This window comes from Apteryx rowi, unplaced genomic scaffold (assembly GCF_003343035.1).
Source record: "Apteryx rowi isolate R43461 unplaced genomic scaffold, aptRow1 scaffold_471, whole genome shotgun sequence".
Lineage (NCBI taxonomy): Eukaryota > Metazoa > Chordata > Aves > Apterygiformes > Apterygidae > Apteryx > Apteryx rowi.
Window position 1 is genome coordinate 358472 of NW_020450729.1, and position 26927 is coordinate 385398.

The following is a 26927-nucleotide window of genomic DNA, read 5'->3' on the forward strand; positions in this document are numbered from 1 at the left end:
GGCTAGGGAGAGGGAAGTGGGGAGGACTGAGAGTGGATGGATAAAGAATGAGGCCAAAGGGTGCAGAAGAGCTGTTTTCAAGTGGCAAGAGCTGGAAGGTAGATGGTGTCCTCAGCTTCAGGCATGKGAACGTGGAGAGAAAGGGGAAAAGACAGGAGGGGTATAGACAAAATCTAAGAATTAATACATTTTGTTTGTGAGATGTTATAAGAGCTGGACCTCCAAGACTAACAGTGTCAGGCTCACATTTCAGTTATTCCTTCTTTTCACTATTTGCTCTTCTCTGTCTCTGTTTTTTTTTTGTTTTTTTTTTTGTTTTTTTAATCTGTGTTTCGTGTAGTTTCTCTGTGGCTATGCATCCAGCACTTTTGGCCAGTCGCCCACACCCACGCCAAAGGTAAAACAAATACATGAGTTCCTCTGTTGTATATTCACCTCTCCTTGGCAAAGATTGTGCTTTGCTCTTGCTGCTTTATTCCTCTTCCTGTGTTATCTGTAGAGGATCTGTTTTAATTGACCAATGTGACTGTAAGCATTTTTAGGGCTCGTTCGGTACTTACAGCAATATGATTTGTGCCGTGTATTTGTAGGATTCAACGTAGAAGAGCTTCGGAGTGATGGGAATTTGGTTTGGATAAAATCAGAACCAGCCTGAGCCAAGATGATTTTTTTTCCTGATGTTTGAGTCACTGTAATTAACTTCAGATGAATCATTCATGGAGTTTAGCTGGTCTTCTCACTGTGCCAYCATTGGCTTCAGTGGGACATTGCTGCTCCACACAGCTGTGAATCTGGCCTTATTTTGCCCTTTTGGGGGTGGGAAATTAGACAGTTCATGTGCAAAGAGAGACACTTGGATTGCATTTCTGGGTTGCTTGGAAATGCTATCATTTTTATGGGTGGTTTTAGGTCTTGTTCAAGTGAGAGCTCAGATCTATGCCTTCAAAGGAGCAGTAAATACTGAATTTTGCAGCACTCAACCAGATTCTTGGCAACTTTTTTATGTCTTTTCAGATGTGTCTAGTCTCCTAACTGGTTCTGATGACTTCCCAAACCTTTCCTGCTAGATATTTGGYCATAGGGTAGCATACTGCGTGCTAAAGGTTTCATAATGCTAGCTGTGTGACTCTGCCCACATTTCCATGACAATCTTCCCATAGCCAGGGGACTATGTTAGAGATGGACCTGATTTTCAAAATCCAGATTCTTGCATGGGGCTGAATTTTAACCCTTCTTGTCTCTGCAGTGACTCAGGGTGCTTGGACTTGGAATTCCAATGAGTGTGACCTGACCCAAAATGACCCAAAGCCATTTGTTCCACACCTGGACTCCTTCCCCCTCTGTATCATGATTGCAAAGTGTTCACAGAATCACAGAATGGTTGAGGCTGGAAAGGACCTCTGGAGATCATCTAGGCCAACCCCCTGCTCAAACAGGGTCACCTAGAGCATGTTGCCCAGGACCATGTCCAGATGGCTTTTAAGTATCTCCAAGGATGGAGACTCCACAGCCTCTCTGAGCAAACTAAAGTTGGGATAGCAACATCTCTTTGGGCCCCTCTCTAGGGTTGTAACAATACCACATGCCAAAAAAATCCCCTCTGGACTAGGATATGGTGAGAATTGTTATACAAAATCCATTAGGAATGCTCCGGCCCATATTTTTTTGCTGAAGAGAACAACAGGAGATATAGAGAAATGGAAGAATTAGCACTTACATTTCTATGCGTTTTATTGTTGTTGTGGTGGTGGTGGTGGTGGTTCTCATAATACAGCCTTGTGTTTTGTAGGTTTTCCAATGAATAATAATTGATCTTAATTGTTAGTCACTGAGGCAAGGGTGGAACAGTCAGGTTTAAAAGTTTTCCAAAGGTATCAATATCAGTAAGCTGTACAAAATGGGATTTTAGTTCAGAATAGTAATACTCAGCACTGTAGCCTGTGTCAGCTTTGCATCTCAAAGGCCTTTTCCGGACTGTACAGCCTTTAGGAGAATGACTGTCTCTTTGTCACCTGCCACAGAACCTGCTGTGAGAGTGCCTCAACTTTCAGTGGTCATACGGAAGCCACTTTTATGACTTTTTACGTAACAAACAATGAGCATCGTTGCCCCCAGCCTTCAGAGAGGGGCTTGAGACACACTGTGTCGTGTTGGCATGGCAATGATTGCGATTCTGCCACTGGAGAGATGCCCAATTTAGTGACCTTCTACTCCTAAAGAGGTACAAGGAAGGTCATTTCTCCAGAGCCTTTCCCCAAAGTGTTGCCAGTGGTGCATGCTTCTCCTTCCTTCCCTACTTCACCTTAAGTRATTCTCCTTTTTGCAAATACGAGGCCTTCCTCCTACTGAGGAAGATCGCCATCTCCTTGGGACACCTGGTGCTGAGCACAGTGTTCCTGGCACACCATACAGCCGCCTTCTTAAAGTGGGAGGAGAAGGTGTAGAGGGACAGCAGGAGCACGCCTGCCATCTCTAGCTCAGCAACACTTCTTGCCTTTCTCTTAGCTGCTATTCACTTGGGACTGGTTTGAATGTTACATAGGAAAGAATCCAGTGTTTGCCCTTGCTGGAGCTTTGGGTCTGTGTTAAGACCGTCCARTTCAACACAGCTTTGTGTCCACCTKTATCCACTGACTGCACAGGGAGCAGACAGGCTGACCTGATTACCACTTTCTTGGCTCTGGGCACATGATAAGTACCTAGAAGTGTCCAGGACAACAAGAGAAGGGATCTGAATAGGTCCCTATAGATTTTATGTCCTCWCATTGATGCTAAGAGCTGTCCTGAYGCTCCAGTTGTACCACTGAGGAGCTCAGACACCCAGGGCTGGGGAAATGTCTGTCTTGTGTCCTGCTGATGATATTCTGCCTTGACTTTTGTCCTTATGTTGCTGTAAACAGCCACACACACCTCTGGGCCTCTAAAACCAGGCTGCCTTCGGGTGGCAGAGGAAAGTGACTTTGGAGCATGTCTGAATGTCACGCTGGTCGGCACCTCTTTCTGAACTTCTCTTCTGAGAGGGTGCTTCTCTGTAAATCATGTATTTCTCTTCTTCCTATTTTTTTTTTTCATTTTCTTTTTTTCCCTTTGAAGCTGAGCACAGGCTGAGYGAGAATTCAGTGCTCCAGTCCAGGCTATAGCTCACTGGGTACCTGTGAATCCTGCTAGTCCTTCCACGTGGCACACATATCTCATCCTCTCCTGTGCTAGGCTCTGTACAAACACAGGCAAAGAGATAGTTTTTGTCCCAAAGACGTTGCAGTCTCAGAGTCTGAAAGCTAAGACACRTCTGTCCAGGAGAAAAGCAGTGTCTATTCAGCTTTCTCCTTCAGGCTGTGGGGACTGTGACCGTTTTGAACTTAAAAAGCTCCTCCTCTGCAGTACAGCCTGTATTTTCCAGTGCCTCACTAGGCTGAGCTGTCAGGATGTTCCACTCCTTTTTTGGCCTTTTTGTTGGACTTAAAGGGAGGAGATGTGATTCTCACACTGGTGCTGAGGTGAAGCAGGAGGAAACAGTGAGTTCAAGGGCATTACCTCCTCAATGCAGGAGGAGGCCAAAGCAAAACACTTGCCTGAGGCTTCATTGTGTCATTGAAAGTCCAGTTAACATCCTCCCAGCCTTGAGGGGTCTGTATGCCAATGTCAGGTCCAGGGAGCAGGTGAATAAATGGGATGGTGTGGTCTAGAGCACTCCCCCAGGACAGGATGAGGCCAGACTGCTCTGCTGATTCAGTGGAGATTGCACCTCTGCCTTTTACCAGAGGTTGGATGCACTTGAGGAAGAATTGCAAAGAATTAGCAAGTTAGAGAGGCAGGATCTGCTGCCTGGGAGCAAACAGCTCATGCATTCCCTTAGAGGAGACCTTGGTACAAGGTCTTGCACCTGCCCCTTCCTACCACYATGGCCGAACAACGGCCTCTCCCAGCCAAGACCAAATTGGCCAACTTGACAAACAGGCAGTTGCTTCCAGCCTCGTTGCTGCATCTGTCCCTGCTTCTATCCCCTCTCACTGTGACCATCCTCTTATGTCATGTAGAGGTGACCGCTTGCATATAATTAGCAAAGTGGCAAGACAACATTAATCAAAGCTATCCATGCTCAGATACTTGCTGACACAGTCTATTCCTCATTAAATCTGCGAACAAGATACAAGCGCCTGACTCCACAGCACTCTGCTGGTAACAGCTACATCCATTAATTACATTAACCATGTTAATCGTTTATCCTTCAGGGGAGGTTTTTTGCTAGGACAGATCACTGCTAGCCCCCCAYGCTCTCTAGGATGAGTGGGCCAGGTTTTTCCGGTGTGTGCATGAGCTGAGTTTCCTCTGCTCACTTGCCTTGTTGGAATTCCATGATGACTTTGTTTGTGTCAACTGGGTTTGTCTTATCATAATATCCAACCTGAGCTATGCAAAATCCTTATGTTTTCGGGGGGTGCGGATGTTAACTACGAGTGACTAGTGCTATACGTTAAAGAGCACATACAGATTTTGGCAATGAAAGTAGAAATAAAACTCACCAGTCTGCAAAACATAGCAGTACAGCCAGTGAAAATGGGGACTCTGTGACTCCATGCGTGGCTTGACCACCTGCAAAGAACAGGAAATTTGGAGGAAATGTGCATTAAAGGCCTGTTGGAAATCTTCCCTTTGGGAAATCCCTGGCTGTCAGGTCATGTCACAGTGTGTCCTATTTTTGGTTTGGAGAGAGTTGCAGCCTGGTGCCCAACTCCTCCTTCAACCCACCGGCAGTACCTGCTACTCTATAAAGGCTCCCTGGACACCAGACCCTACCAAGACATGCAGCGTCACTGTGTCCAGTATGTATTTCAGGTCATTAATTGAGCTCAGGTCATAGTGATTGACTCATAAAGCAAGCTTGGGGCTTTGTTTTGTTTGGAGCTAGTTTACGAGGTTGTTCTCACAGGGCAAGGAGAAGTGGCTATTGAAGAGGAGCCTCTCCATTCTGCTCAAGAAACACTTGCCCAAAACTCTACACCTGATTTTTAGTTTAACCAAAGCAGTTAGAAAAGGCAAAATACTCCAGATCATCCTGATTCCCCCTAAATGCCCTCCCCTTTGGTCTAGTAAATATTCTTCTCCAAACACAACTAAAATCTTCCCCAACTTAAACCCTTTTCGTGCAGGCTGGGGAAAGCAAGTAGACCTTATCAGCACCTTCTGGAGCTGTTCCAGGGTCATACTGCAGCGAACGTGCTCTTGGGTTATCTATCGACATACTTGGGCTTCTCCAGGCTGATCCAATACCCCAGGGAGCAGTAGAGGCTGGGCCCAACATGACGGAGCATCTGGGGAGCATCCATGAGTGAATGCATGCTCCGAGTCGCTGTACAGAGATTTTTGAAGGCCTGGAAGGGACAGTTTGCTCTCACGGGCAGATCTCCCTAATGGCTCTGCACAGGGCAGTAGGGATTGCCAGTAACACGGGGAGGCTCAAGCAGGAGAAATTGAAAACACGGCATCGGTGTAATGCTCCCCTGCCTGCGCTGGTAAGGAGAAACACAGATTTCCTCGCCAGATGAAGGCGGCATCGGGGCCTGCTGCCTTCCTGCACTTTCTCTCCCTCACTAGAGGTGTCGGGAGCAGGTTGACAGAGTGTGGCCGTTGCAAGCGGAGCAGCGAGGACCAATCCAGGAGCCTCGCAGCCAAGCCCTCTCCTCTCCCCGCGCCCTCCAGGGCCGTTTGCCAGCGCTCCCCTGCCCCGTTGCTGACGCATTGCCCTGCCACCCCGGCCCCCTCCGCCCGCAGCTGTGAGCCCCCCGCTCCTCCCTCCGCCCGCCCGCCCGCCCGCCGCTGCGGGAGGTTCCCAGCGACGCGGCCGGAGGGGAAAGACGCTGTTATCCTTTCATTTCCTGAGCCCGCTCCGCTGTGGTTTTTCCAGGGAGCGGAGACGAGGAAGCGCTCGCCGACGCTCAGCAGCCAGTTCAAGCGGTCCCTGGAGCTGCTGATGAGGACTCTTAGCGTGTGCCAGCCCTTCTTCGTCCGCTGCATCAAGCCCAATGAGTACAAGAAGCCCATGGTAAGTCCTGCTCTTCTCTCTCTCGCTGGTTCTTTTACGAGCTTGGCCACAGGGTCACTCGGCTGTTTCGCATGTCCTGCATGCGCTGAAGCTAAAACTCTTTGGGATGTTGGCGGAGTCAGGATGGACCCTGGGTGTTTGGAAAACCAACCCATGGCCCTTCCTGCAAGCCACGGAGGTACCAAAGCTCATCAAAGAAGGGTTGGCAGAGATGGATGCTTTCTTTGCCACCCAGTGGTGCCCCAAAATATTTTACGGAGAGAGGTCCTGCCCCCCGCCTTTCTTCCCAAGGTTGGCCTCAAAGAATTCACTCTGCAGCCCTTTCTCATATAGAAAATGCCTCTGAATTTCTATAGAGGCTAGAGGCCTCCCTCCTAGYGACTCGGATTGAGCTGTAGGGCTCGGATGTCACTCTGCGTTTGGTCATATTGCGGTGTTCAATGTTCTCTAGAAATAGTCCCCCTCTTTCAGGTGTTTTCTACAAAATGCTCTTTGACTCCAGGGGATATCACTTGGTTTCACTCCTATTAAAGCCTTTCAGCTACTTTTTTGCACAAATTGCAGCAGCATGATTAAAAAAGCTGAGGACAAAAAAAAAAAAAAAAAAAAAAAAAAAAAAAAAAAAAAGAAGAGAGATTAAATAGCACAGAGGAAAGGTAAGAGGAATTCTTTGGCTGTGATTCCCAGGGAGAGGGAAGTTAGGCTGTGACAGAGAGGGCTATTACAACATTTAATATTTTGACTGAATGAACAGCCAATAGCCAGTTCCTCCACATCCTTTAGAGTACTGTTAAACACAGTTATACTGAGCGGGATGTTCTAGCAGACTTAAGAAAACAAAAAATTACTCAGAAACTTAAAAATAATTGACGGTCAATTAAAAGTGGTGCTTTTATTGTGTTTGCTTCAAAAGCAATGAAAACCCTGGGGACAAACTTTAATGAGTAAATGAAAGGAAAGGAGATGGCTGTAAATCCCTCTGACCCCTCTGAGCACACACAGTGCTCACAGAGGTAACTCAAGAGTTTTGCAAGGAAAGTGGGATAATAAAATGGGTTTTGAACACCCCAGTCCCACTGTCAGCACCTTGCAGGACTGGACCCTGGTATTAGCGAYCACTGTTAGCTGCTCACCRCTGCTAMTAATGATAATRCTTTTACTGAGCAGTTTTACTCAAYAAGAATTTCAGCTATTTGTAGCTATGAATCATTTTGCCCATAGTTGGTGCTTTTGTACCTCAGACTGGTGGTGAGTAATCTGCCRATTATCTTCATCTAAAGTTAGCGTCCATTAGCAAAACTCAACTGAGTTGCGAAAAACATAAAATACCAAATTTCAGAGCTGCTGCAATTTGTCTGTTTGAAACTTATTTTTGCTATTCAGTGAAAATAATACAGTGAGGGGCAAAAAGACTGGTGGCTCTCTCTGAGCAGTTTACTGTGTCCTTGCTCTGTTTCTGGTGAGTGCAAAAAAGGCACTTAATGGCACGTTCAAGGAATGCTTTGGATTAATATATAACCATTGAGATTATCATCTGAACCAAGTTCAAACCAAAGCCTCGTTTCGGAAAATGGGTGATGTCAAGAAATARATGTGCATCCTGAACTAACGTTAACAAATCATTCCTGATGCCCAAGCTTTAAGCTGCTTGTGTGCCTGGATGTCTGGGCCCCAGTCTGCATCCCAATCTGCATCCTATGTAACGAGTTTATATTTGACCAGCTCTTGCAAGCTTTAAGCCAGAGGTCTCTGTTCACCCCACTTATCTACAAGATTTTCAGTGGGACATAAATACGGCTAAAAGCTTGAAGGAATCAGACAAAAAGAAATTAATCTCTGCATAAGAGGCATGAGCGGATGAACTAACACTGAATCAGGGACTGTAGTGCTGTAAGATATGAAATACAATTTCTTGCTAAAAAGGGAATATTTATTTTTGGCTCTGGTTTAATAATACAAAGGAAAAAAAATCCCAGATAACAGGACACAGAGCTGCACTGGGTGAYTGCAAAAGAGAACATTTTCTGGGAGTTCATTTTCTGTCCCAGGCTGTGAAGGAAAGTGTACTGATAGTGATAGGAAATGGGATAGTGGGAAATGAAAGGTCAGTGGAAAGTCCTGGCTGTTTGTTGTTTTATGTTATTTGAAAACTTTTGCTTCCTTCCAAAATTTGCTTTGGGGAAAAAAATATATATATTGTTTGCTTTGGGATGCTGGACTGAGCTCTCCGGGTCTGTACATCTTTCCACAYTGTGTTTTCTGAGTATTGCTCTGTTGTTCTGATTATCAGAAAGAAATGGATGGGATTAATTAAGTAACAAACCGTGCAAAGAAAGACAAGACTGTCAACCCATGCCAGTAGCCTGTGTAGCAGGATGCCTCGTACGGCCCTCACACCAGGAAGCACGTCATAGCCCATGCACAGCGAACAGGAACGAGCCCTTCCAACTCTGCAGGGTTATTGGGAGCCCTAAATGGCGGCCGGCCCGCGTACCACCTAATCCAAATCCTAATCCAGATCCTGCTGCATTCAGGCTGYCTGTGGACTCAGGTTCTGGATGAGGAATGCACCTTTCTTCTTCATGTCCATCTAACTGAACTCTGCGAGTTGCCTGGGCTTCACTGCCCCACCAGATCCCTCTCTATACGGAGGAGAAATGCCACTAAGGGTGCTGCGTTTGGTAGCAAAAGAAGTATATGGTCTGCGATATGGGCTCTCGTAGCACAGAGAGTTCCTATTTTGTTTAATCAGGGAATGTTTTGCTTCCCTTCAAGTATATCCGAATCTCCCCATACATCATGAATGAGAGCGCATATAAAGTAATGCTAAAGCCACATCAGGCCTATTACCACACCTGCAGGTTGATTCAGCTCTTTTGCTTCACGGAAGGAGAAGACAGAGGAACAGACAACACTTACCTCTGCACTTATCTTGTCCCCAGTCCCCAAAACTCACATTAGATAGGGACAGGTCGAGACCAAATCTGGACGATGTTGCTTTCTGCCTTCTTCTCACTCATCCRTTGTGTCTTATCCTGGGAAAAGTATTTGTTTCACTTCACTCCAACCCTTTTTTTAAAGTTAAGTGGCTGCTAGAGGCTAGTCAAAAAATCTCCCTCCAGAGCAGGCGATAGGAGTGTATCCAGAGGGTGGATGCGCCTGTCCCAAGAGATGCATCTAAGAGGCAGGGGTGGTCTACCCATCTCTCCCCTCTCACTTCAGAGCRGTCCTAGATGACCAGCATGCAGATGATGTGTTTTAGACAGCTGAAGGGAGGGTAGAYGAATACCACCCTGGCAGTAACTCTTCGGCCCAGGCTGGGGTTTGCTGCCCAGACTTTCTGTGCTGTGCCAGCACCACACTGTGCCTGTTCCCAGGACAGCCCGGGCTTTTCTGAGCCCAGAGGCCCAGCGGAGCACAGGGATGCCCCATGTCTCATCTGCCTCCTTAACCAGACTGCACATGAGGCCACTGCTCCCTCCTGGAAGTAGAGGAGACTAAAGCTTTAACAAATCTTCTCTAAGATTACGGAAGAGAGCAGGGCATGTTTGCAATGCCAGCCCACAGTACCTGGGCTAGCTGGAGGATGTCCCCATTTTTCTGCTAATTCACACAGGCATATTTATTTTACACTTGGGTTGAACATATTGTTGATGTTCCCAGCAAATCAGGCTGCAAGAGGGTGCTCCTAGGATCCTCTTCTAGGCACTGATGCACTGAGCTAACAGCAGGGATCCTCCTCAGCTTCCCTCTGCTGCAGCTGATCTGCAAGTCTAGCAGAAGCACCATTCGTTATCCACCCCRGTGTGCCCAAAACAAAAGGCTAACAGGCCAGGTTTACTAGCGATGGCTGCCATACGGCCTTAAAACTGTCTGCTGCTTGTCAGGAGCAGCCACAGACGTTGGTCTGAGACTTGTCCTTTCCCTAAATCCCTCAGCTGGTCTCAGGTCTGACCTGTTCATTYTCAGTACCTCGGAAGTCTTCCTGGGTAAAGGGTGGTCTAATGATAACAGGCTCAGCCCGGGGCTTGGCATGTCCAAGACTGCACACTTCCGTGTGGCACTTTAGGCTGTCACCTACCTTGAGATCAACAAGTGTAGGCACCTTAAAACCTCTGAGTGTCTGAGCCTTCACTGATCTGCTCCTCTGCTTCCTCTGCCTGCAAAATGCTACTGCCCTGCCTGCACAGAAGTGCTGTGATCACGCCGGCAAAGCTCAGAGCTGCAGTCAGAAGTTAATGAACATCGGTGATCATTACCAGAGCGAGTTTATGGTTTGATCCTTATGAATGAAGCATTGCTGCCCATTTTTCCAAGGTGATGTTGTTCACCGTTGCATGGTGCTCTCTGGTTCTCCTTTCAGTCCTTTGCAGAATTTGTAGGGCACATCCAACTTTTCAAGTGGGAATTAAAGAAGGGGAATGAGGCGAATGCACTCAGCAGTTCCTAGGATCAGGCCCGTGATAGCCTTGGGGCCACTGAGTGAAGGTTTGGGGTGTATGCCTGACTTCATTCCCCTACACAAACTCAGACTCTGCACTTTCTTGTGGCCAATGCAGACTGAGTGGTAGGGCCGGGAAGCAGTCAGCAAGGTGTGTAATAAACCACCGTGTCCTTCCTCAGCTGTTTGACCGGGAGCTGTGTGTCCGTCAGCTGAGATACTCAGGGATGATGGAGACAATCCGGATCCGCCGGGCTGGCTATCCCATCCGCTACACTTTTGTGGAGTTCGTGGACAGGTACCGGGTGCTCATGCCCGGGGTGAAGCCAGCATACAAGCAGGTGAGTGTTTTCTTCCACGGCAAACTATTGCTCTTGGCTGGCCTCTCCAGAGGTGTTTACAGGGAGTATTCTCTCTCCAGAAGCAATCATGCAGCGCTTGATTCCCAGATGTTACAGTAGTGTTGTGGGGTTTCCACGGAAAATAGGGGAAGGAGGGTTTCAGGGCTGGCAAGGACAGGGAGCAGAGCACCAAGGGGTTGTATTCAGCCTGTCCCTCTCACTCAGTGACAGTAAAGCCCTGGGAAGCTCGACAGCTGGAGGTGAGACCAGAACGGCTCCCTGTTGGCAGGGGTGGGGAGTGATGAGTGAGGCTGGTACCTGCTGACTCCCACCCCCTTCCTGCCAGGGCGACCTGCGTGGGACATGCCAGCGCATTGCGGAAGCTGTGCTCGGGAAGGATGATGACTGGCAGATTGGCAAGACGAAGATATTCCTGAAGGTACGGGGCTCTCCAGGTCCTGCCTGTGGTCTAGGACCCTTGTTTGAGAAGGGGCCTCTTACAATTCCCTTTCCACCCTGCATGGTAACCCAGATAGGAGGAAATCCATCTGCCAGCACAGATGCGTGCATACGGCACACGGCCTTCTCCCTCCTGGGCAGGGCTGTGGCTGCTCAGTCTCATCTCCCTTCACCCAAAAGGCTTGGCAACAGGAGGGGTGTCCTGCAGAAAGAGGGACCGAGATCACAGCAGACTCACTTTGCATTCTGTATGTCCTTGCATGATCCAAGATGCGCCTACGGCTTCCTTCTCCACATCAGTTCATCTAATACAGAGCAGCCCATGTTGCAGAGGTCTCCTGCAGCCCCATGAAATGACAGCAGCTCTGCCCGTTCACACTCATCTTTCCTTACAGCCCAGCTCTCGTATTGCTTCTGGGCGACAAGGCTGAACTGGTCAGGAACCAGTGCAGAAGCAGAGGCTTCTCTCCAGCAAGTTCTCAGCTGTAAATCCTGACCACTTATTTCAAAATATATCCCCCACCCCATCGCCAGTGCAAACACCCCCATCTCTTTCCTAGAAGCTGTTCCCACTAGTCGCTCTTTCCAGAGCATGTTATCAAGATCTCACAGCTGTCAGGGCAGGAAATGGAGAAATCAGGAGGCCCTGAAAGGCAGCGTGAGGTCAAGCAAAGCAGGAAATGTGTGGAGTTGCCTCTGTTGCACCCAGTGCGGCAGGGCTCAGCATGCAGCAGCCAGGAAAGAAACTGGAGTTACAAACTGCACGGAAGGAATCAAAAGCAAGTTTAGGCTGATGAATCGGAAAGCCACAGAGCAAGGAAATTCAGTATGACAGGGAGCCTTTGTGTCCTTAGGGTATGGAGATGTTGCAGTCTTGGCTGGAGGGAGTGGCAGGACCCAAGCAGCCAGGAGTTCGTTCCCAAATCTCGCCAGTGCTCCCTGGGGTTGCTCCCGTGGCTGAGAGCACTAGCAGGGAGCTCTGTGTGAAAAGGCAGCGTAATTTGTTTGCTTCCAGACTATAAAGTGCTGCGTATGCAGCTTCTGACCACACTGGTTCATTCAGGAGTGGAAACAGCGGGTCACTAGGATTTATGTTAGGGTGTCCCCAGTGAGCAGGTGGGGTGATGCCTGGGATATAAAATGTCCCAAGAGGTTTGGCCTGGAAGCTTCCCCGGAGAAGGGCCTCATACCACCCCTTCTGCCCCTTCGCAAGTGGGCAGGGAGCTTCAGGCACGGGCGCTGTGTCATTTCCTCCCTCAGGACCACCACGATATGCTGCTGGAGATCGAGAGGGACAAAGCCATCACGGACAAAGTCATCCTCATCCAGAAGGTGGTCCGTGGGTTTAAAGATAGGTAAGTGTGAGCTGGGGGGGTGGGCCATGGGGATTGCTTCACCTGGCAAGCAGCTCCCTGGGGATGCATCGCTTCCTCGGTGCTTGGCCAACCTGCCATGCCTGCAGCTGGTTGTGGGAGCTGCTCATGCCCTTCCCTCACCGGGGACAGCGGAAGCCCCAGCTTGGTGGCACTCAGGTAAAGCAAGTACTGGAGCTGCTGCAGTCACAAAGGAAAAGAGCATTATCAGTTGCAAACATAGACAAAAAAGAAGAGGACCTTCTGTCCCCATTCAGTGCTGCCTTCAGGAGAGCTGATTTCTGTTGTGCCAATGCAGTAGTCAGGACTCTGACCCTGCTGAAGGCAACGCTAACCTTCCAGTCTGTGGGGATCCCTGCAAGACTCAGTGGGGCCAAAGGGCCTCTGCTGGGACTAACAATGTGCAGTAACTTTGCYCTCCCAGACCCCAGGACTGTCCACTTTGTGAACTGGTCACTACAGATTTGGGAGGAGGACAGGTAACCCATGGGAACATCATGGCACAGTTGTGGAGGACGAGGGACAGCTCTGCCTATGGAGGAGGGGCAGCTCTTGGGCTTTGTGCRCTATGATTGCCCAACCCACAGCTGTGATTCAGGTCGGGCCTTGGACTTTGCAGAAAAGGCATGCGACAAATAATCAGGTGCTGAGAAGCCTCCTTGTCATCCCACAGAAACCCTGGAGAGACCTCCAGATCCTCACAATGCCCCTAAGGTGTCCAAGCCCAGGCTCAGACCAGGCTAAGGGGGCAAAGGGGCAGACTGGGTTAAAGGGGTGGTGTTGCTGTAGTTTGCTCCTGAACCTGGTGCCTTGTTGCCAGCAAGTGAGTTGTTATCTTCTCTAGCTCTCACCACAGAGAGCGTCTTACATTCAGCTCCCACCACCACCGGGAGTCTTGTCCCTTGCCCTAGGTTTGGATCAGGTTGAATCCATTCTCAGGTGTCTGGGACTGAAGAGCGGGGAGTGGGCACCCCAAGAGATTTCAAATCAGAGAGGAGGCAGCAAGGGGGGAAAGGAGGGGACCGTTCCCAGCATCTCCTGCTGCCCTTTTTTGGGCTGCTCTGCCCATTCCCACAAGCTGACAGGATGGGCTGGTGGAGACCTACCAGGGAAAGCCCCTGTAGACCTCCTCAAAAAGGCAAGGAGAGCTGGGGGAGGAGACATTATCAGGCAGAAGATGCAGTGTTTACTCCATCCAGTTGCTCTGTTTCAAATCTCTAAAGAATGAGGCCCGGGAGGTAATAACTCGCGGCCAAACCGCAGAGGCAAGTGATTCAAATGCCTTTCCAGGTCCAATTTCCTGAAAGTGAGAAATTCAGTCCTGATGATTCAGAGATACTGGCGTGGACATAACTGCAGGAAGAACTACGGTGCTGTAAGTACTGGGGTGCTTCCTCACACCCTCTGCTATCCTAYGTCATTCATCCAGGCACCTAAATAAGAGTTTCTTGGCTCTTTCCAGTTCCTTCTGCCCCACCGTGTTGAGGAGGGGTTTGGGTTGGCCTTCACCWGCTAACCAAGGAATGGTCACGCGGGGTTTTAAAGGTCTTTCCCCAGTTCTCAGGGGACTGAAAACTCAGGAGCAACATTGGGCCTGACTGCAGGAAGGGCAGCTTCTTCTAAACACAGGCCCTATCCACCTCCAGGCCTGACCACATCCGCAGTCATAGCTTTCTCTCGGCCTCAACCCAGTCCATGGCCCTCTTCTCTTCCCTGTCCTAGCTGGATCTGACCCAACAGCGGTCATCTGGCACAGGGAAGTGTGCTGGGCACGGAAGTGACTGCAGCCCAAAGAGTCCCAGTATCATCCCCTGAGCCTGCAACATGATAGGAATAGCCATTTCCAGATGGGTCAGGATGCTACCTCCTTCCATGATCCAGAGCCTTGGCAATCAGGCAGGAGATCTGCAGGAGCAGTGCTTAGCAGGGGATCYGCTGGGAGATGCTGGACCTCCATGGCTACAGCCCTTATGACTTGCGGCTACCTGGATGTGTGGAACCAGTCCTTTCAAGGCATCTCAAGGGGAGAAGCTCTGTAGGACTCAGTGGAGAAGAATCAGCCTTCATCCTCCCTGGGCTTTTAACGAGTGCAACAGCCAGAGCCCTGCATTTCTCCACCCTCTCAGAGAACCTCCCTCCCAAAAGCTTGTCCTGGTGGTGGCTGCTTTCAGCTGCTCTTATTTACCGCCGTGCAAGCAGGAGATTAAGGAGGGAAATCTGCTTAGGGGGGGCAAGTTCCCGGGCGGCGGAGTGGTTTCATCCTGCTCCCTTTTGCAGATGCGGATCGGCTTCCTGAGACTGCAGGCCCTCTACCGATCCCGCAAACTCCACAAGCGGTACCACATGGCCCGCAGGAGGATCATCGAGTTTCAGGCCCGGTGCCGGGGCTACCTCGTCCGTAGGGCTTTCCGCCACCGCCTCTGGGCCGTCCTGACCATCCAGGCGTATGCCCGGGGCATGATTGCCCGGAGGCTGTATAAGCGCCTTCGGGGGGAAGTAAGTACCACGGAGGACAGGTTGGTCGTGGGAAACGGAGGCAGGGAGAGGGGATATAAACAACCCCGTGTGCTTTGGCATCATGTGCTCATGGGGTCGGTATTTAAAGAGCACAACAGAATTACAAAAAGCAGTAGATGTCTTTTYAGAAGAGCTCTCGTGTTTATTTCCCAGTATCGTAGACGCCTGGAAGCAGAGAAACTTCGGCTGGCGGAAGAGGAGMGACTCCGAAAGGAGATGAGTGCCAAGAAAGCCAAAGAGGAAGCAGAAAAGAAACACCAAGTATGTTGTGACTGCCCTCTTTCTGGGTCTYTCTCTCTCTCTCTGATTTTCAGGCCCTGATTCTACTCCTTTGAGGGGGAAATGCCAAAAATATCTAGGGGATTTCTGCCCTGCTTGAGCTATTTGTATTTAATTCACTAAAGCCCTCTGTGTTCTAACTAGGCTGAAGCTGCTCCGGAATTTCTGATCTGCTGCACAGGAATGACAGAGATTGTGTTTATTWTTCACTTGCTTTTGCTACTGTATAAAGGCTGAAGGGGGAACTGGGACACGGTATAGACCAATGTGTGTGTGTGTTTTTACATACCTGCTTGGTTTATATGTATATATAAAAAGAAGGGTCAGAGATGGTCTCTGTTCTTAGACCAGACACCCTAAACAGTCAAAAAAGAGGGAGAAAATGCTGTTGCTATGTCCTTCTGCAATTAGGAAACTGAGACATAAACATGTTACAGATTTGCTCCAAGTCATGTTGCTGGGATAATGCCCTAAGTACAGGCCAGTCTGCTTTTCTTAAGCCAGGCTTTGCAGAATTTAGTGACAGCCCTTTGGAGGGAGTAGTTTAGTCATTGCAACTGTCCTCTTCTAGGTACGCCTGGCCCAGCTGGCCCGGGAAGATGCAGAAAGAGAAGTAAAGGAAAAGGAGGAAGCCCGTCGGAAGAAAGAGCTGTTAGAAAAAATGGAGAAAGCTCGCAATGAGCCCGTGAACGACTCGGACATGGTGGACAAAATGTTTGGATTCCTAGGGACAACCTCCTCTCTGCCTGGCCAGGAAGGACAGGCACCCAATGGCTTTGAGGTATTGGAGAAATGCACGGGCCTGGCGACAACATGAAAAGCACTAGCAACACATTGATGAATCAGGGTAGAGAGAGGCAATCTGAAGGTGGGCTCTGAAGCTTTCCTTCCAGCCCAGGCTCTTCTGCATGGTTGGAAGGCCCTGGGCACTCCCAGAGGGTCGCCTTGCTGTGGACGGGGACAGACAGGCAATCTGCAAGCCTTCTCTAGGGCTGTGGTGTGGAGGGGAGCAGCATCGCTGCACGATCACTGAGGCCCTGTAGTCTTTGAGATCTGCTCCYTTGTGGTTTATTAAGGCTCACAACATCTAACTCAATTCCCCTTTCCCCTGTGCTGGGAGTGGGGCCATGCTCAGTGCTTCTCCTTCTGCCCTGGGGACCTTGCTGGGCACAGGCATGACCCTCGGGACTCCAGCCTTGCCMGGACTCCAGAGCTGTATTTCACACCATTGCCTCCTTCATGACTGAAATCAGGCAGGCAGAGAAGTCAGAGCCAAGGGGAGGGGGTAGTTCAGTATCCAAAGCCATGCAGCACRTCTGACATGTCCTTCCCTGCCAGGATCTCGAGCGAGCACAGAAGGAGCTGGAGGAAGAAGACCTTGATGCAGCTTTGCCCCTCCCTGAGGAAGAGGAGGAAGATCTCTCGGAGTACAAATTTGCCAAGTTTGCCGCCACGTATTTCCAGGGCACGACAACACACACCTACATCCGCCGGCCTCTCAAGCAACCTCTCTTGTACCATGAAGATGAAGGAGACCAGTTGGTGAGGCAGGGGATGACAGCCCCTGAGCAGGGTGGGATGGGTTGGAGTAAGTCTAGGAAGCTCTTCATCCAAAGGTCACCAGTTTGTCTCTGGGATATACTGGTGTGCTCGGAGCTCAATGGAGAGCACAGCGGTGTCAGCAAACACTSTCCCACCAGCATGCTTTCAGCACTGATAAAAAGACAACCATCTTTAGAGGGACGTAGTGGTGAGCCCATCTCTGTRCCCTGATATTTGTGTTAAGACTGTTAATGAAGTGCTGTGGGGCTCAAGGCATGGACAGTTAACAGAGGAGAAATGCTTGTCCTATAACCGCCGCTTCAAGAGCAGAACTACRTTGAACCTGCACAGCTGTAATGAACATCTGTCCATCATCTTGCCCTCACAGTGGTTCTCCTTTGCAGTTGGCTAGGAGCACACATGCTGTCAGTAGCTGCCTCTCTATAAGGGTGGCATCTCCTAGCCAAGAAGCAACCCCTACCACCACCACAGGGTGCACAAACACACTCGTGGTGGCATGAACACAGAGCCTGATTCTGGTGGYCCTGGCTGTCAGCCCGGCCGGCTTCTGCTCACTCAGATGAGGTGCAGGCCGCAGGAAAAATGGTTGTGTGCAATGCAGGGAAGTGTTTTCTCTCCTGAAGATGTACGGGGAGACCACAGTAGCAATCAGGGCATGCTGCCAAGGTGCAGCCACATGGCTGGGGCAGGGTCACGGATGGTCAATGCTCTTGAGAACAGGCTCTGTGCAAGCGTCTTCTTGGCTTTGGAATGGGGTGGCAGAATTGTACCCGGACTCTCCCAGGGCCCTGCATTTTCTATTACCTGTTCTGTCCCTATCACGCTGTTGATCTCTCCAGTCATATCCCTATTCAACAATTAGGCAAGTCACTTCTTCGTGATGCCCATTTCTACAAGGGGAAAAGGCAACTGTTTGTATTTGTTAACCATTTTTAAGGCCCTTCCTCTCTTAGCCTCATTGCATGCTTTGCATCTGACTATTGAAAAGTCCATCATGTATTTTATACTGCTCCAGCTCACATAACTTTTCATTCATAACCAAATGGCAGGTTGTTTTATGCTGTTTTAAAGCCCCCCTTCCTCATGGATTCAGCATGGCTTGACCACCACACCCACTATCCTGCTGAGAGCTAATGAAATTAAACTTTCTTTTCCAACAGGCAGCACTTGCCGTATGGATCACTGTCCTCCGTTTCATGGGAGACCTCCCTGAGCCTAAATATCACACAGCCATGAGTGATGGTGGTGAGAAAATACCAGTGATGACCAAGATCTATGAGACTCTTGGGAAGAAGACCTATAAAAAAGAACTGCAGGCGCTGCAGGGAGAAGGAGAGGTAATTGCTACCATTGTGAAAGAGTCGATATCGTTAGGTGATGGATACTGTAATGTGTCTAGAAAGAAACTACTTATGGGGTTTGCTGTAGCCGATCAGTTTGTCAGTTTTATCTGTGGTTATGCTATGAGGGGAGAACTGCCTCTGTGTCAGGTATTGGTCCTGTCCCTCGTTCATCACACGGATACCTGAAGTAAGGGAAGCGCCCGGACATCCGTCATGGGGCTCTGCTCTCTCTCCTTCTCCCCATAGGGTAGAAACACATGGCGGGAGCGCAATGTCTTGTGTCATCAGCCTCTCATTTGGGGATTTTGTTTTGATCTGCCTTGGGTCAGAGGAGACAAAATTAAAAATGTGCCCTTAATCTTGGAGCAGGAAGTAGAGAGTTGCCAGGAGATTAAGCTGTGGAAATAAGAAAAAAAAATCCCTATTATATCCTCAGTGCTTTCTGGGATGTTATYGGATGACTTCGTCTTAGGACCCCTCCTGGATAAGCCATTGCTCTGGATAAAATACTATCTGTAGCACTGAAATGCTTTCATCTTTAACCTTTAATTTTAAGCCTTATACAACAGGGAAAGATATTGCCTGCTATTGGGATATTCTATATGGTGCTGCTGCCTTTACAATAAGTTTTCTGTTGCATCATTTGGACAAGCCCCTGTGTCATTTGCAGATGTAAATTGACAAATCTTCTAGTTTTCTAGAGACAGTGAGATCATTTAGTACTTTCATTTACCTGAGAAGGAAAGTAACCTCATCTGGGTTCTAATTCTGTAAAAATATGCACCAGGATTCAATTTCCTTTAATTCTACCTATCATTTCTTTTTGATTATAACAAAAGGGCATATTTTGGCCAGCTGAGTCATCAGGTAGTACAGAAGAGAAGAAAAATTTAAGCAGTCATTTGTGTCTGTGGTTGCATCTGCTCTGCAGAGTGCACAACGTGGAGCTAGCTGACGACCCTGAGTCTGATCATAYACAAATCCAGATTTATAGTACTGACCTGGATTTATACTGGACATAAAACATCACAGCTGCAGGACTCAAAGTGCTGATCTGGTTAAAAAATCACAGTCATTTCAAAGTTGTTAAAATGTTCAGAGGTTATCTGGGTTAAAAAGTGAAGTGATTTTCCATGCCATCATAATCCCACAGCTATCATAAAGTTGGTATGAAAACAGRAAGTCAACAGAAACTCCTTATTGCATCCTTTATGATATGTAATCAGTGCCTGGGTCTGTCCCACAACAGATTTATACTTCTGGGAGATCTGACAGAGCACAGAGCTGAGATTAATGGTGATGAMACCATAAAGGAGAACTATACCTGCCCATGAATCCCTGGCTAGATGACTTCCAGCTCACAAACCTGCTGTGCAAATGGCTCACCTCGTAGAGTGATCCTGCTCATTTATTTGCCATGTAGGAGCAAGCCTGAATGGGTTACAGTAGAATAGGATGGACACAGTTTTTCTAGGATTCAGCCACTTACTTACTTGACAAAACTTGGCCTTTTTTCAGATTTCCCCAATGTGTAGTTTTGATCTGCGGGAGGCTTACTGAGTAGTAGCCAGATGCTACTTCAGGGCCAGACCTGGGCTATCACAGGGCACAGGAATGTGGGTCCAGACTTTTTGTTCCCACCARTAGCCCCTTCTGCACCCAGGATCCTCTGCCTCTTCCAGAAGCCTTGGGGAGGCAGGGGGACCACCTACTTAAYAGGACTCTGTGCTTCACTGCATTTCACTACATGCCCCTTGCTTTGCAGAGTACTCACATTGACGGGCACAAGAAGAACAGTGTGCGGCACAAACTGGTCTCCTTAACACTCAAGAAGAAATCCAAATTGACRGAGGAGGTGAGAGGAGACGCTTGGCCGCCTGGCAGCACAAGTGCCGTTGGATTGTCTGCAGCCCTCTCTGACTCTCTTCTGCTTTTCCCTAGACAACATAGAACCAGCCCTCCTCTGGGTTTGGCGCTACCTGTCTCTCTGCCTGAAAGATTTAAGGAGTGTTTAAGGGGAAAGGTTGGCTTCCCGTGTCTCCTTGAGTCATTCTGCACCTCGCGCCGGCCTCCCCTCGGCTCCCGTTCTCCATCCATCCAGCACCTTCCCTCCCCTCTTTCACAGCCCTCCATCCAGCTGCCGATACCTCTCACCACTCTGTGATGGTCTGAACGTCACCCCTGCTTTTAGCTTCCTGCCCTCCTCTGTGGCGTAGGTAGCAGAGGTGGGGTATCCAAAAGCACTGGCCCATCCTCTGCCTCTSCTCCCATCCAATGCCAGTGGCAAAATTCCCCATGGCAGCCATTAGCCYAAGGCTGAGAGCTTTTGAAAATCCCATCCTGAAAGAATAAGGAGCAATAAGCCTTTTGGGAGGGGATGAGAGAAATGGAAAGACATGGTTTCAGTCTTCTTTTACACACTGCCTTGTCCTCTTCCAGAGYAGGCATCATCTCACCTGGCTGTAGGTGCTAAAGAGTATAAAAATCTCTCTCTGAGATAGTCACCCTCATTCCCTCTAGAATCAGTGGGGAGAAATAGGGTCCATTTGATCCTATACTAAAGTGGCTCTAGACACTAGAAATGCCTGTCTCTCTCCAGTGGCTCTAAGGCCAATGTGACTAGTTGAGACAGAGAGCTGGTAGGCGGATGAATGCCATCCCTGTTGTCACAAACAGCACCATGCTTATCTGCTTTTGGCTGCGTCACTAGCTTGGGGAGGGGGTCTTTCCTGTTAGYGTTTTAAAGATTTTTTAATATGACTGAGTTAAAGGACCAGACCCTCCTTGGCAATAAGCCAGAGTTATTCCAACGATCCTTGGTGGTCCTTTCCCCACTGCAGTCCTGCTCAGAGCTGGGATAAAAGGGTGCTGTTACAGAAAAGCTGAGAAAAGACCAGGCAGGTGGGAGTAAAAATAGACAGAGCCATCTTCATCTTCACCTGTATGTGATTAAAGCCAATAAAGTAACACCCTCATCACTGGTAAAGTGCTAGATTGAAGTACCAGAGTCCTCCTAAGACCTTTCCTGGCTGGCAGACGAGTCTTCCTGGGGGAGCAGCACACATGTGGGATGGGGGTGGGGGGACACCGTGACCAGTTGTACTGAAAGAGAGCAATGTGTCTGGTTGGCAGGTGACAAAGAGACTTCATGATGGTGAGTCCACRCTCCAGGGTAACAGCATGCTCGAAGACCGGCCCACCTCCAACCTGGAGAAGCTCCATTTCATTATTGGTAATGGCATCCTCAGGCCAGCATTAAGGTTAGAAATCAGGACAAAGGCATAAACATGCCATTCTTTTCATTCCTTRTTCATTAAACTATTTTTGTCCAAATGATTTTGCTAGTGTGTCCAGCTGAACAAAGCTCCCGTTATATCATTCTTCTAGTTGTGCTGCCTAGCATGGGTCAGGCTGTGTCACATTCCTTAGTGTCCATTTCAGGCCTGGTTGAGAGCCCCTGGAGGGAGGCTCAAAGGTTTCTGAGAGTACTTAGTGTGCTGGGTTGGTTTATTAACGTTTGCTTTTGTTGTTCGCTACTTGTTGTTTTCCATTTGACCATTTAGATCTCTTCTGCTTGTGTAAATATTTTTAATGGATCACTAATGAGACACTCAAGCTCATTACAGTTGGTAAATCAAGCATCCAAAAATTAGCAAGTACCGGATTAAGGCTGACTGCTCACCTTTGAGTTAGCTCATTTATATGTGCATATTATAATACAGTCTTACTTATGTGATCTCATACTTTTCATTCATGCCTATCTGCTCATGCAAAGAGGACAGGCATCCTCATCTGAGGACCAGCTTCTCTGGTTTTCATTTCATCCTCCCAGTTCACCATGAAAACCTGAGTCTTGCTTTTCGGCAGGGTGCACAAAGTCTGCTCTGAGAGCAGACAGGTGGGGTAACTAGTTTTTGCTGTCTCCCATATAGATGAAAAGGTACTGTTATCCTGCAGTTTACATGCAGGAACTAAGGTTAAAGCCAAAAGTGGACATTAATTCCCAAATTGAGAGACCTGTAAATATTACCTATGAGAGTACTTGCTTGTTTATATTTAAGAGCTGGACAAACTTTGACCTCCACTGGAGCTGTTAGTTCCCAACACTTCTGCGAAACAAGTTCAGGTGTCTCAACAGGAACAGCTGGGAAATGAAGCTCTCCCAGATGGTGGCCCTCTGTGAAGTTTAGTTTAGGAGACTCTCTTGGTATCACTGGGAAACYCTTGTAAGAAGCCAGGATAGACTCCATCTTCCGGAGGTGACATTCAGCTGCCCGAAATGCAAGACCATCTTTTCTCTTCCTCTTTCTCTAAGCGCTGTTGGTCAGCCATGTAGAATCCCAGCTGAAGCACAGGGAAAGGCATCACTTATTTGAAGTTATAGGACTGGTGATGATAGGAGACATTTTAGACACAAAGTGATGACCAGCGCAACCATCGTTACAGCAGTTAAATTAATATCCTTGCTATTCCAAAAGGGATTTTTAATTATCAATCACATGCAGATGGGGCCTGGTTTTATGTCCATTCACTCTGAAGAGCACCACCCTGTGAACTGTAATTGTTTTCTGATTCTTGTTGCAGGGATGAAATCTATTGTCAAATCTGTAAGCAGCTGACCCAGAACCCTTCCAAAAGCAGCCACGCCAGGGGCTGGATCCTGATGTCCCTGTGTGTGGGATGTTTCGCTCCTTCTGAGAAGTTCGTGAAGGTAAGTTGCAAATGATATTCATCCTGTGAATTATCTGCTGATACATTTTCTTTTCCATCCCTGGGACCAGCTTTTCTTGTGGGTTTCATGGTGGAGGGAATCCTGTTTTTTGTCTTTGTCAGGAATTGTAACGACATAAAGGTCCTAATCGGAAAGAGAAGTGTGAATGTAACACAAGTCCTGATTAGGGCGATTAGACAACAAATTTAGATGAGGCCTTCTGTATTTTAGATATATGAAGATGAGCAAAATGTGCTTAAGTGATTTCTGCTGGGAAACATAGTTGTAGGAAGCTACAAGTGGGTTATGCACATCCAGAATGGCCCATATTTTTCTCTCTTTCCCTGTCCCTCGGAAGACTAGTTTCCACACAAAACTGTGCAATCATTCAAGCACCTGCTGCATTTACCCGTATGATTTCAGGCATCTATTCTACTAAATCTGGCACAGAGCAGTACTACACAGTTAGTTATAAATATAACTTAATATAAGAAATTGCACATAGAAAAGGAGGGTTTTAATTACCTGGAAGTATGCTTGCATAGTTGCTTTCTGCATGCTGGAGCTTGCCCCACCAGGTGTTTTATTGACAATGTTCAACTCTTTAAATAGCCACATGGGAAATGACATGTAATATATGTTATCTTCAGAAGTACCATGGATCAGCAGGACTAAAATCAGTAGGACTTGCTAAGGCGTTGACACTTGAAAATCAGGTTGTTGTCAAGGATTTTTTTTCCCCTTGGGCAAAATCCACGGKTTTTTTTGCCTGGATTTGAACAGCCTGTCTTCCAAATGAGTTACACACCTAGAGTCTGGTTAACACCCACAGGACTGCTCAGGTTAATCCCATTTAGCTGGCTTATGGCAGTGGTCTCAACACCGTGTCTTTGCTTTGCCATGACATGACAAGACCACCTTTGTCCCTCTCAGATTTTTGTAAGACTGTCGCAGCCTGGACCTGCTCCCAAGCCCACTGGAGATCAAGATTTTCCATTAATTTCCATAGATATCAGATCAGGTAGTTGGTCCTTAGTACTCAAAGAGCTGAAGCCAAGAACAGAAATTCTTCCTTCATCCCCAGGCCCTGTCACTAGGAAATATAATAAGGCAAATAAATCACTGGCAAGGTAGCAGAAAATTAAATTATGTCTGGAAATGAGATATGAGAAAGTATGTTACAGGAAATAGTGTGGATTTAAATCTTTAATAGCGGAAACTTATTTTAGGAAAGCATAGCACTTCTCGGAAATCATTTATGAATAACTCTGAAGGCTTGAACATGTACCTCTGCCCTAAGTTCTGCTCCGTGCTGAAATATGTGACAATACTCCCAAAAGCCGCTGTGGGGGTTTATGCTAATTCTTCACATATTAATCTTGGGCAGTAGGTAAGCCTTTATACAGCTGTGGGGCTGTGGGGAAAAAGGGGTATTCACACCACCAAATTTCAGATACCCATCTTCTCTTCATAGTACATGGAAAGAGGTGGGCTCCTCCAGAGAGCAGTTCTGAGACCATAAGCCAGGGTCCTCCCCAAATCTCCTTCCAAAACAGCTTCTTTGTCCCCGGGGGCAGCCTGTGGTGACTGTCCTTGAACTGAGGCTGCTCAGGTTTGAGTGCAAACACCCCTTGCAGCAAACCACGCTGCAGTTACTCTCCAAAGAGCAACACGCGGTCAGCGACCTGGGGGCACTCAGAGCTCCTCCGAAGCCACTGTAGTTACCCATGGGGACGTCATCGACACCTGCCAGCTTGCAATGGCAGTCAGGGTGTTTCGAGATAAAGCATTCTCCTAGGGAAATGTTAATCCTGCCTCCATCCGCTACATTCCCATCCAGGTTCACTTTTTTGTTTTGTGAAATGCAGAGGAATATTCAGTGTTTGTTGGATTTCAGCAAACGCTTCAGTTTTGAAGCTACATTAATCTAGGCCACCTACTGCAGTCTGTTCTGGGCTGGGACACAAACTCCATGTCAGTGCTAGACCTCACTTTCCTATTCTTAATCTGTTATTGCCATGTTTGCAGATGTTTGCAGTCAGCCAACATCTAATTTACCATGGGTTTACAGACTTTTACTTTCACCATGCTATAGCTGCAGCTGAGTGAAAGATAGCCACACATTGATTATCAGCCAGTTAGCCAGCATTTTGTTAATCTCACGTCTTTTCCCACAAATGCCCTGACTGCTCATTTAGCAACAATTATCCACCACCACTTTAACAGAGAGAAAAACACATAAGAAAATCAAAGGATAAATATTTCCTAGCATTTCTGTCCTGTGCTCTTCCCCCTGGTGAAAGTGTACAGCAAATGGTGTGTCAGATATCTGATTACTTTCTGCATGAAACCTGTATCRGGATCTAACTTTCATAGCAGAAATGTTCCTGAAAAAGAGACTAGGAATTTCAAGAAACTGTTGTGCCTGGAAGTTGTTCCACAACCTTGGAAAATGTCAGTTAGACAGAACTAAACATTTTGAGAAGGGTTTAATTGATAGTGGGGCAGTCTTGGTTATGTTTTCCATATGGGTGCTTCCCAATATGAAGGGCACCCCTTGCCTCCTGTCTATGCTAGAAAGCCTTGGCAAATCACATGCTAAGCAGGGGTCAAGGCACATTAGCGCTCCAGTTCTTTGTACTTTCCTTTCAAATAACAATGTACCTATCTATGAAGATTCTCTAAAAGATAAGATTTACAGAACTATTAATCTTAGCTTCATTTTAGAGGTGTTTGCCCAAAATGTTTATTAAATATTTCAAGTGTCATGTTGGGGAAGTTATTAGATTTTATTTTCTCTACAATAAAGTGGCTGCATTTTTAACATATGATGAAATGCTTCAAATTCTGGCTTAGGATCTTTTAAAATGCACGTTAAAATCTAAGTAAAGAAACATCTATTTAATGCAGTTGCAAAGTACCTTTTATACTGGTAGCTAAATATTCTGAGTGGTATTTGCTTACAGTTCCCCTTGGACATTACTTGTAGATCTTTTTCATTCACTCCCATCTTTTTGGCTTACACTCAATAACATTTTATATGGCTTATCTTTAAAATACAGACACTGAAATTAATGGCAACAATAATAGGAACATAAAGGCAGCTGCACTGGCTTCGATCAAAGATCTGTCTAGCCTGGTATCTTATCTCCACCAAGGCCAGTAACGTACAGTATAAGAACAAGGCAAGTGTACAGTCCATCGTCATCTCTGCCAGCTTCCAACAATGTGGTTTAAGAATGTCCTGAGCTTTGAGTATTATCACTGCCTTTAACAGTCCCAGCAAGGCTTTTCTCCAATAAATCATTGTTTTGGTTTGTTTTTTTTTCTTGAACCCTTGAAAATGTTTGGTCTCTACAGCTGATGGTCTAATCAATGCATTTCTTACTGCAAACAGTATTTAAGGAACTTTATCAATGGAGGCCCCCCTGGTTACGCTCCCTACTGCGAAGAGAGGCTGCGGCGGACGTTTGCCAACGGGACAAGGACACAGCCACCCAGCTGGCTGGAACTGCAGGTATGAGCCCCTCCGTCCCCACTCCCAGCCCGGTGGGGTGCAGGGTCTGTGCTTTTCACTATGACACAAACCCCACGTCTGGCAGGACGGAAAGTTGCATGACAAAATGCTGATTTCTCTCAAAAACTTTCAAGTACTTCTAAAATATTGCATTCCTCATGCATCCAGGCCTTGCTCCAGAGCATGTTGAAGATCATCCCCTTAGGCTACATCGATATTTGTAAATTAAATGTGCTCGAGGATGCTCTCAGGCGTTGAGGCCAGCTGGCACGGAGCAGCCCATGTGTATGCTAGGAAGCTGCTTTCCACGTGAGGGTGGCTGCAGGCAAACCACCTGCTG

General features: G+C 47.7%; 1 protein-coding gene across 1 annotated transcript in view; it reads left to right on the forward strand.

Moving 5' to 3' along the window:
- MYO7A (myosin VIIA) overlaps positions 1–26927 on the forward strand; it is a 70823-nt gene that overhangs the window by 24475 nt on the left and 19421 nt on the right. The window contains exons 16-30 of the mRNA XM_026078159.1: positions 341–397; positions 5906–6043; positions 10667–10825; positions 11172–11264; positions 12545–12639; positions 13948–14032; positions 14935–15153; positions 15328–15435; positions 16025–16234; positions 16792–16995; positions 18177–18353; positions 20125–20214; positions 21492–21619; positions 22944–23070; positions 26468–26587. Coding sequence (XP_025933944.1) covers positions 341–397; positions 5906–6043; positions 10667–10825; positions 11172–11264; positions 12545–12639; positions 13948–14032; positions 14935–15153; positions 15328–15435; positions 16025–16234; positions 16792–16995; positions 18177–18353; positions 20125–20214; positions 21492–21619; positions 22944–23070; positions 26468–26587 — 2010 coding nt within the window. The remainder of the gene's footprint in view (positions 1–340; positions 398–5905; positions 6044–10666; positions 10826–11171; positions 11265–12544; positions 12640–13947; positions 14033–14934; positions 15154–15327; positions 15436–16024; positions 16235–16791; positions 16996–18176; positions 18354–20124; positions 20215–21491; positions 21620–22943; positions 23071–26467; positions 26588–26927) is intronic.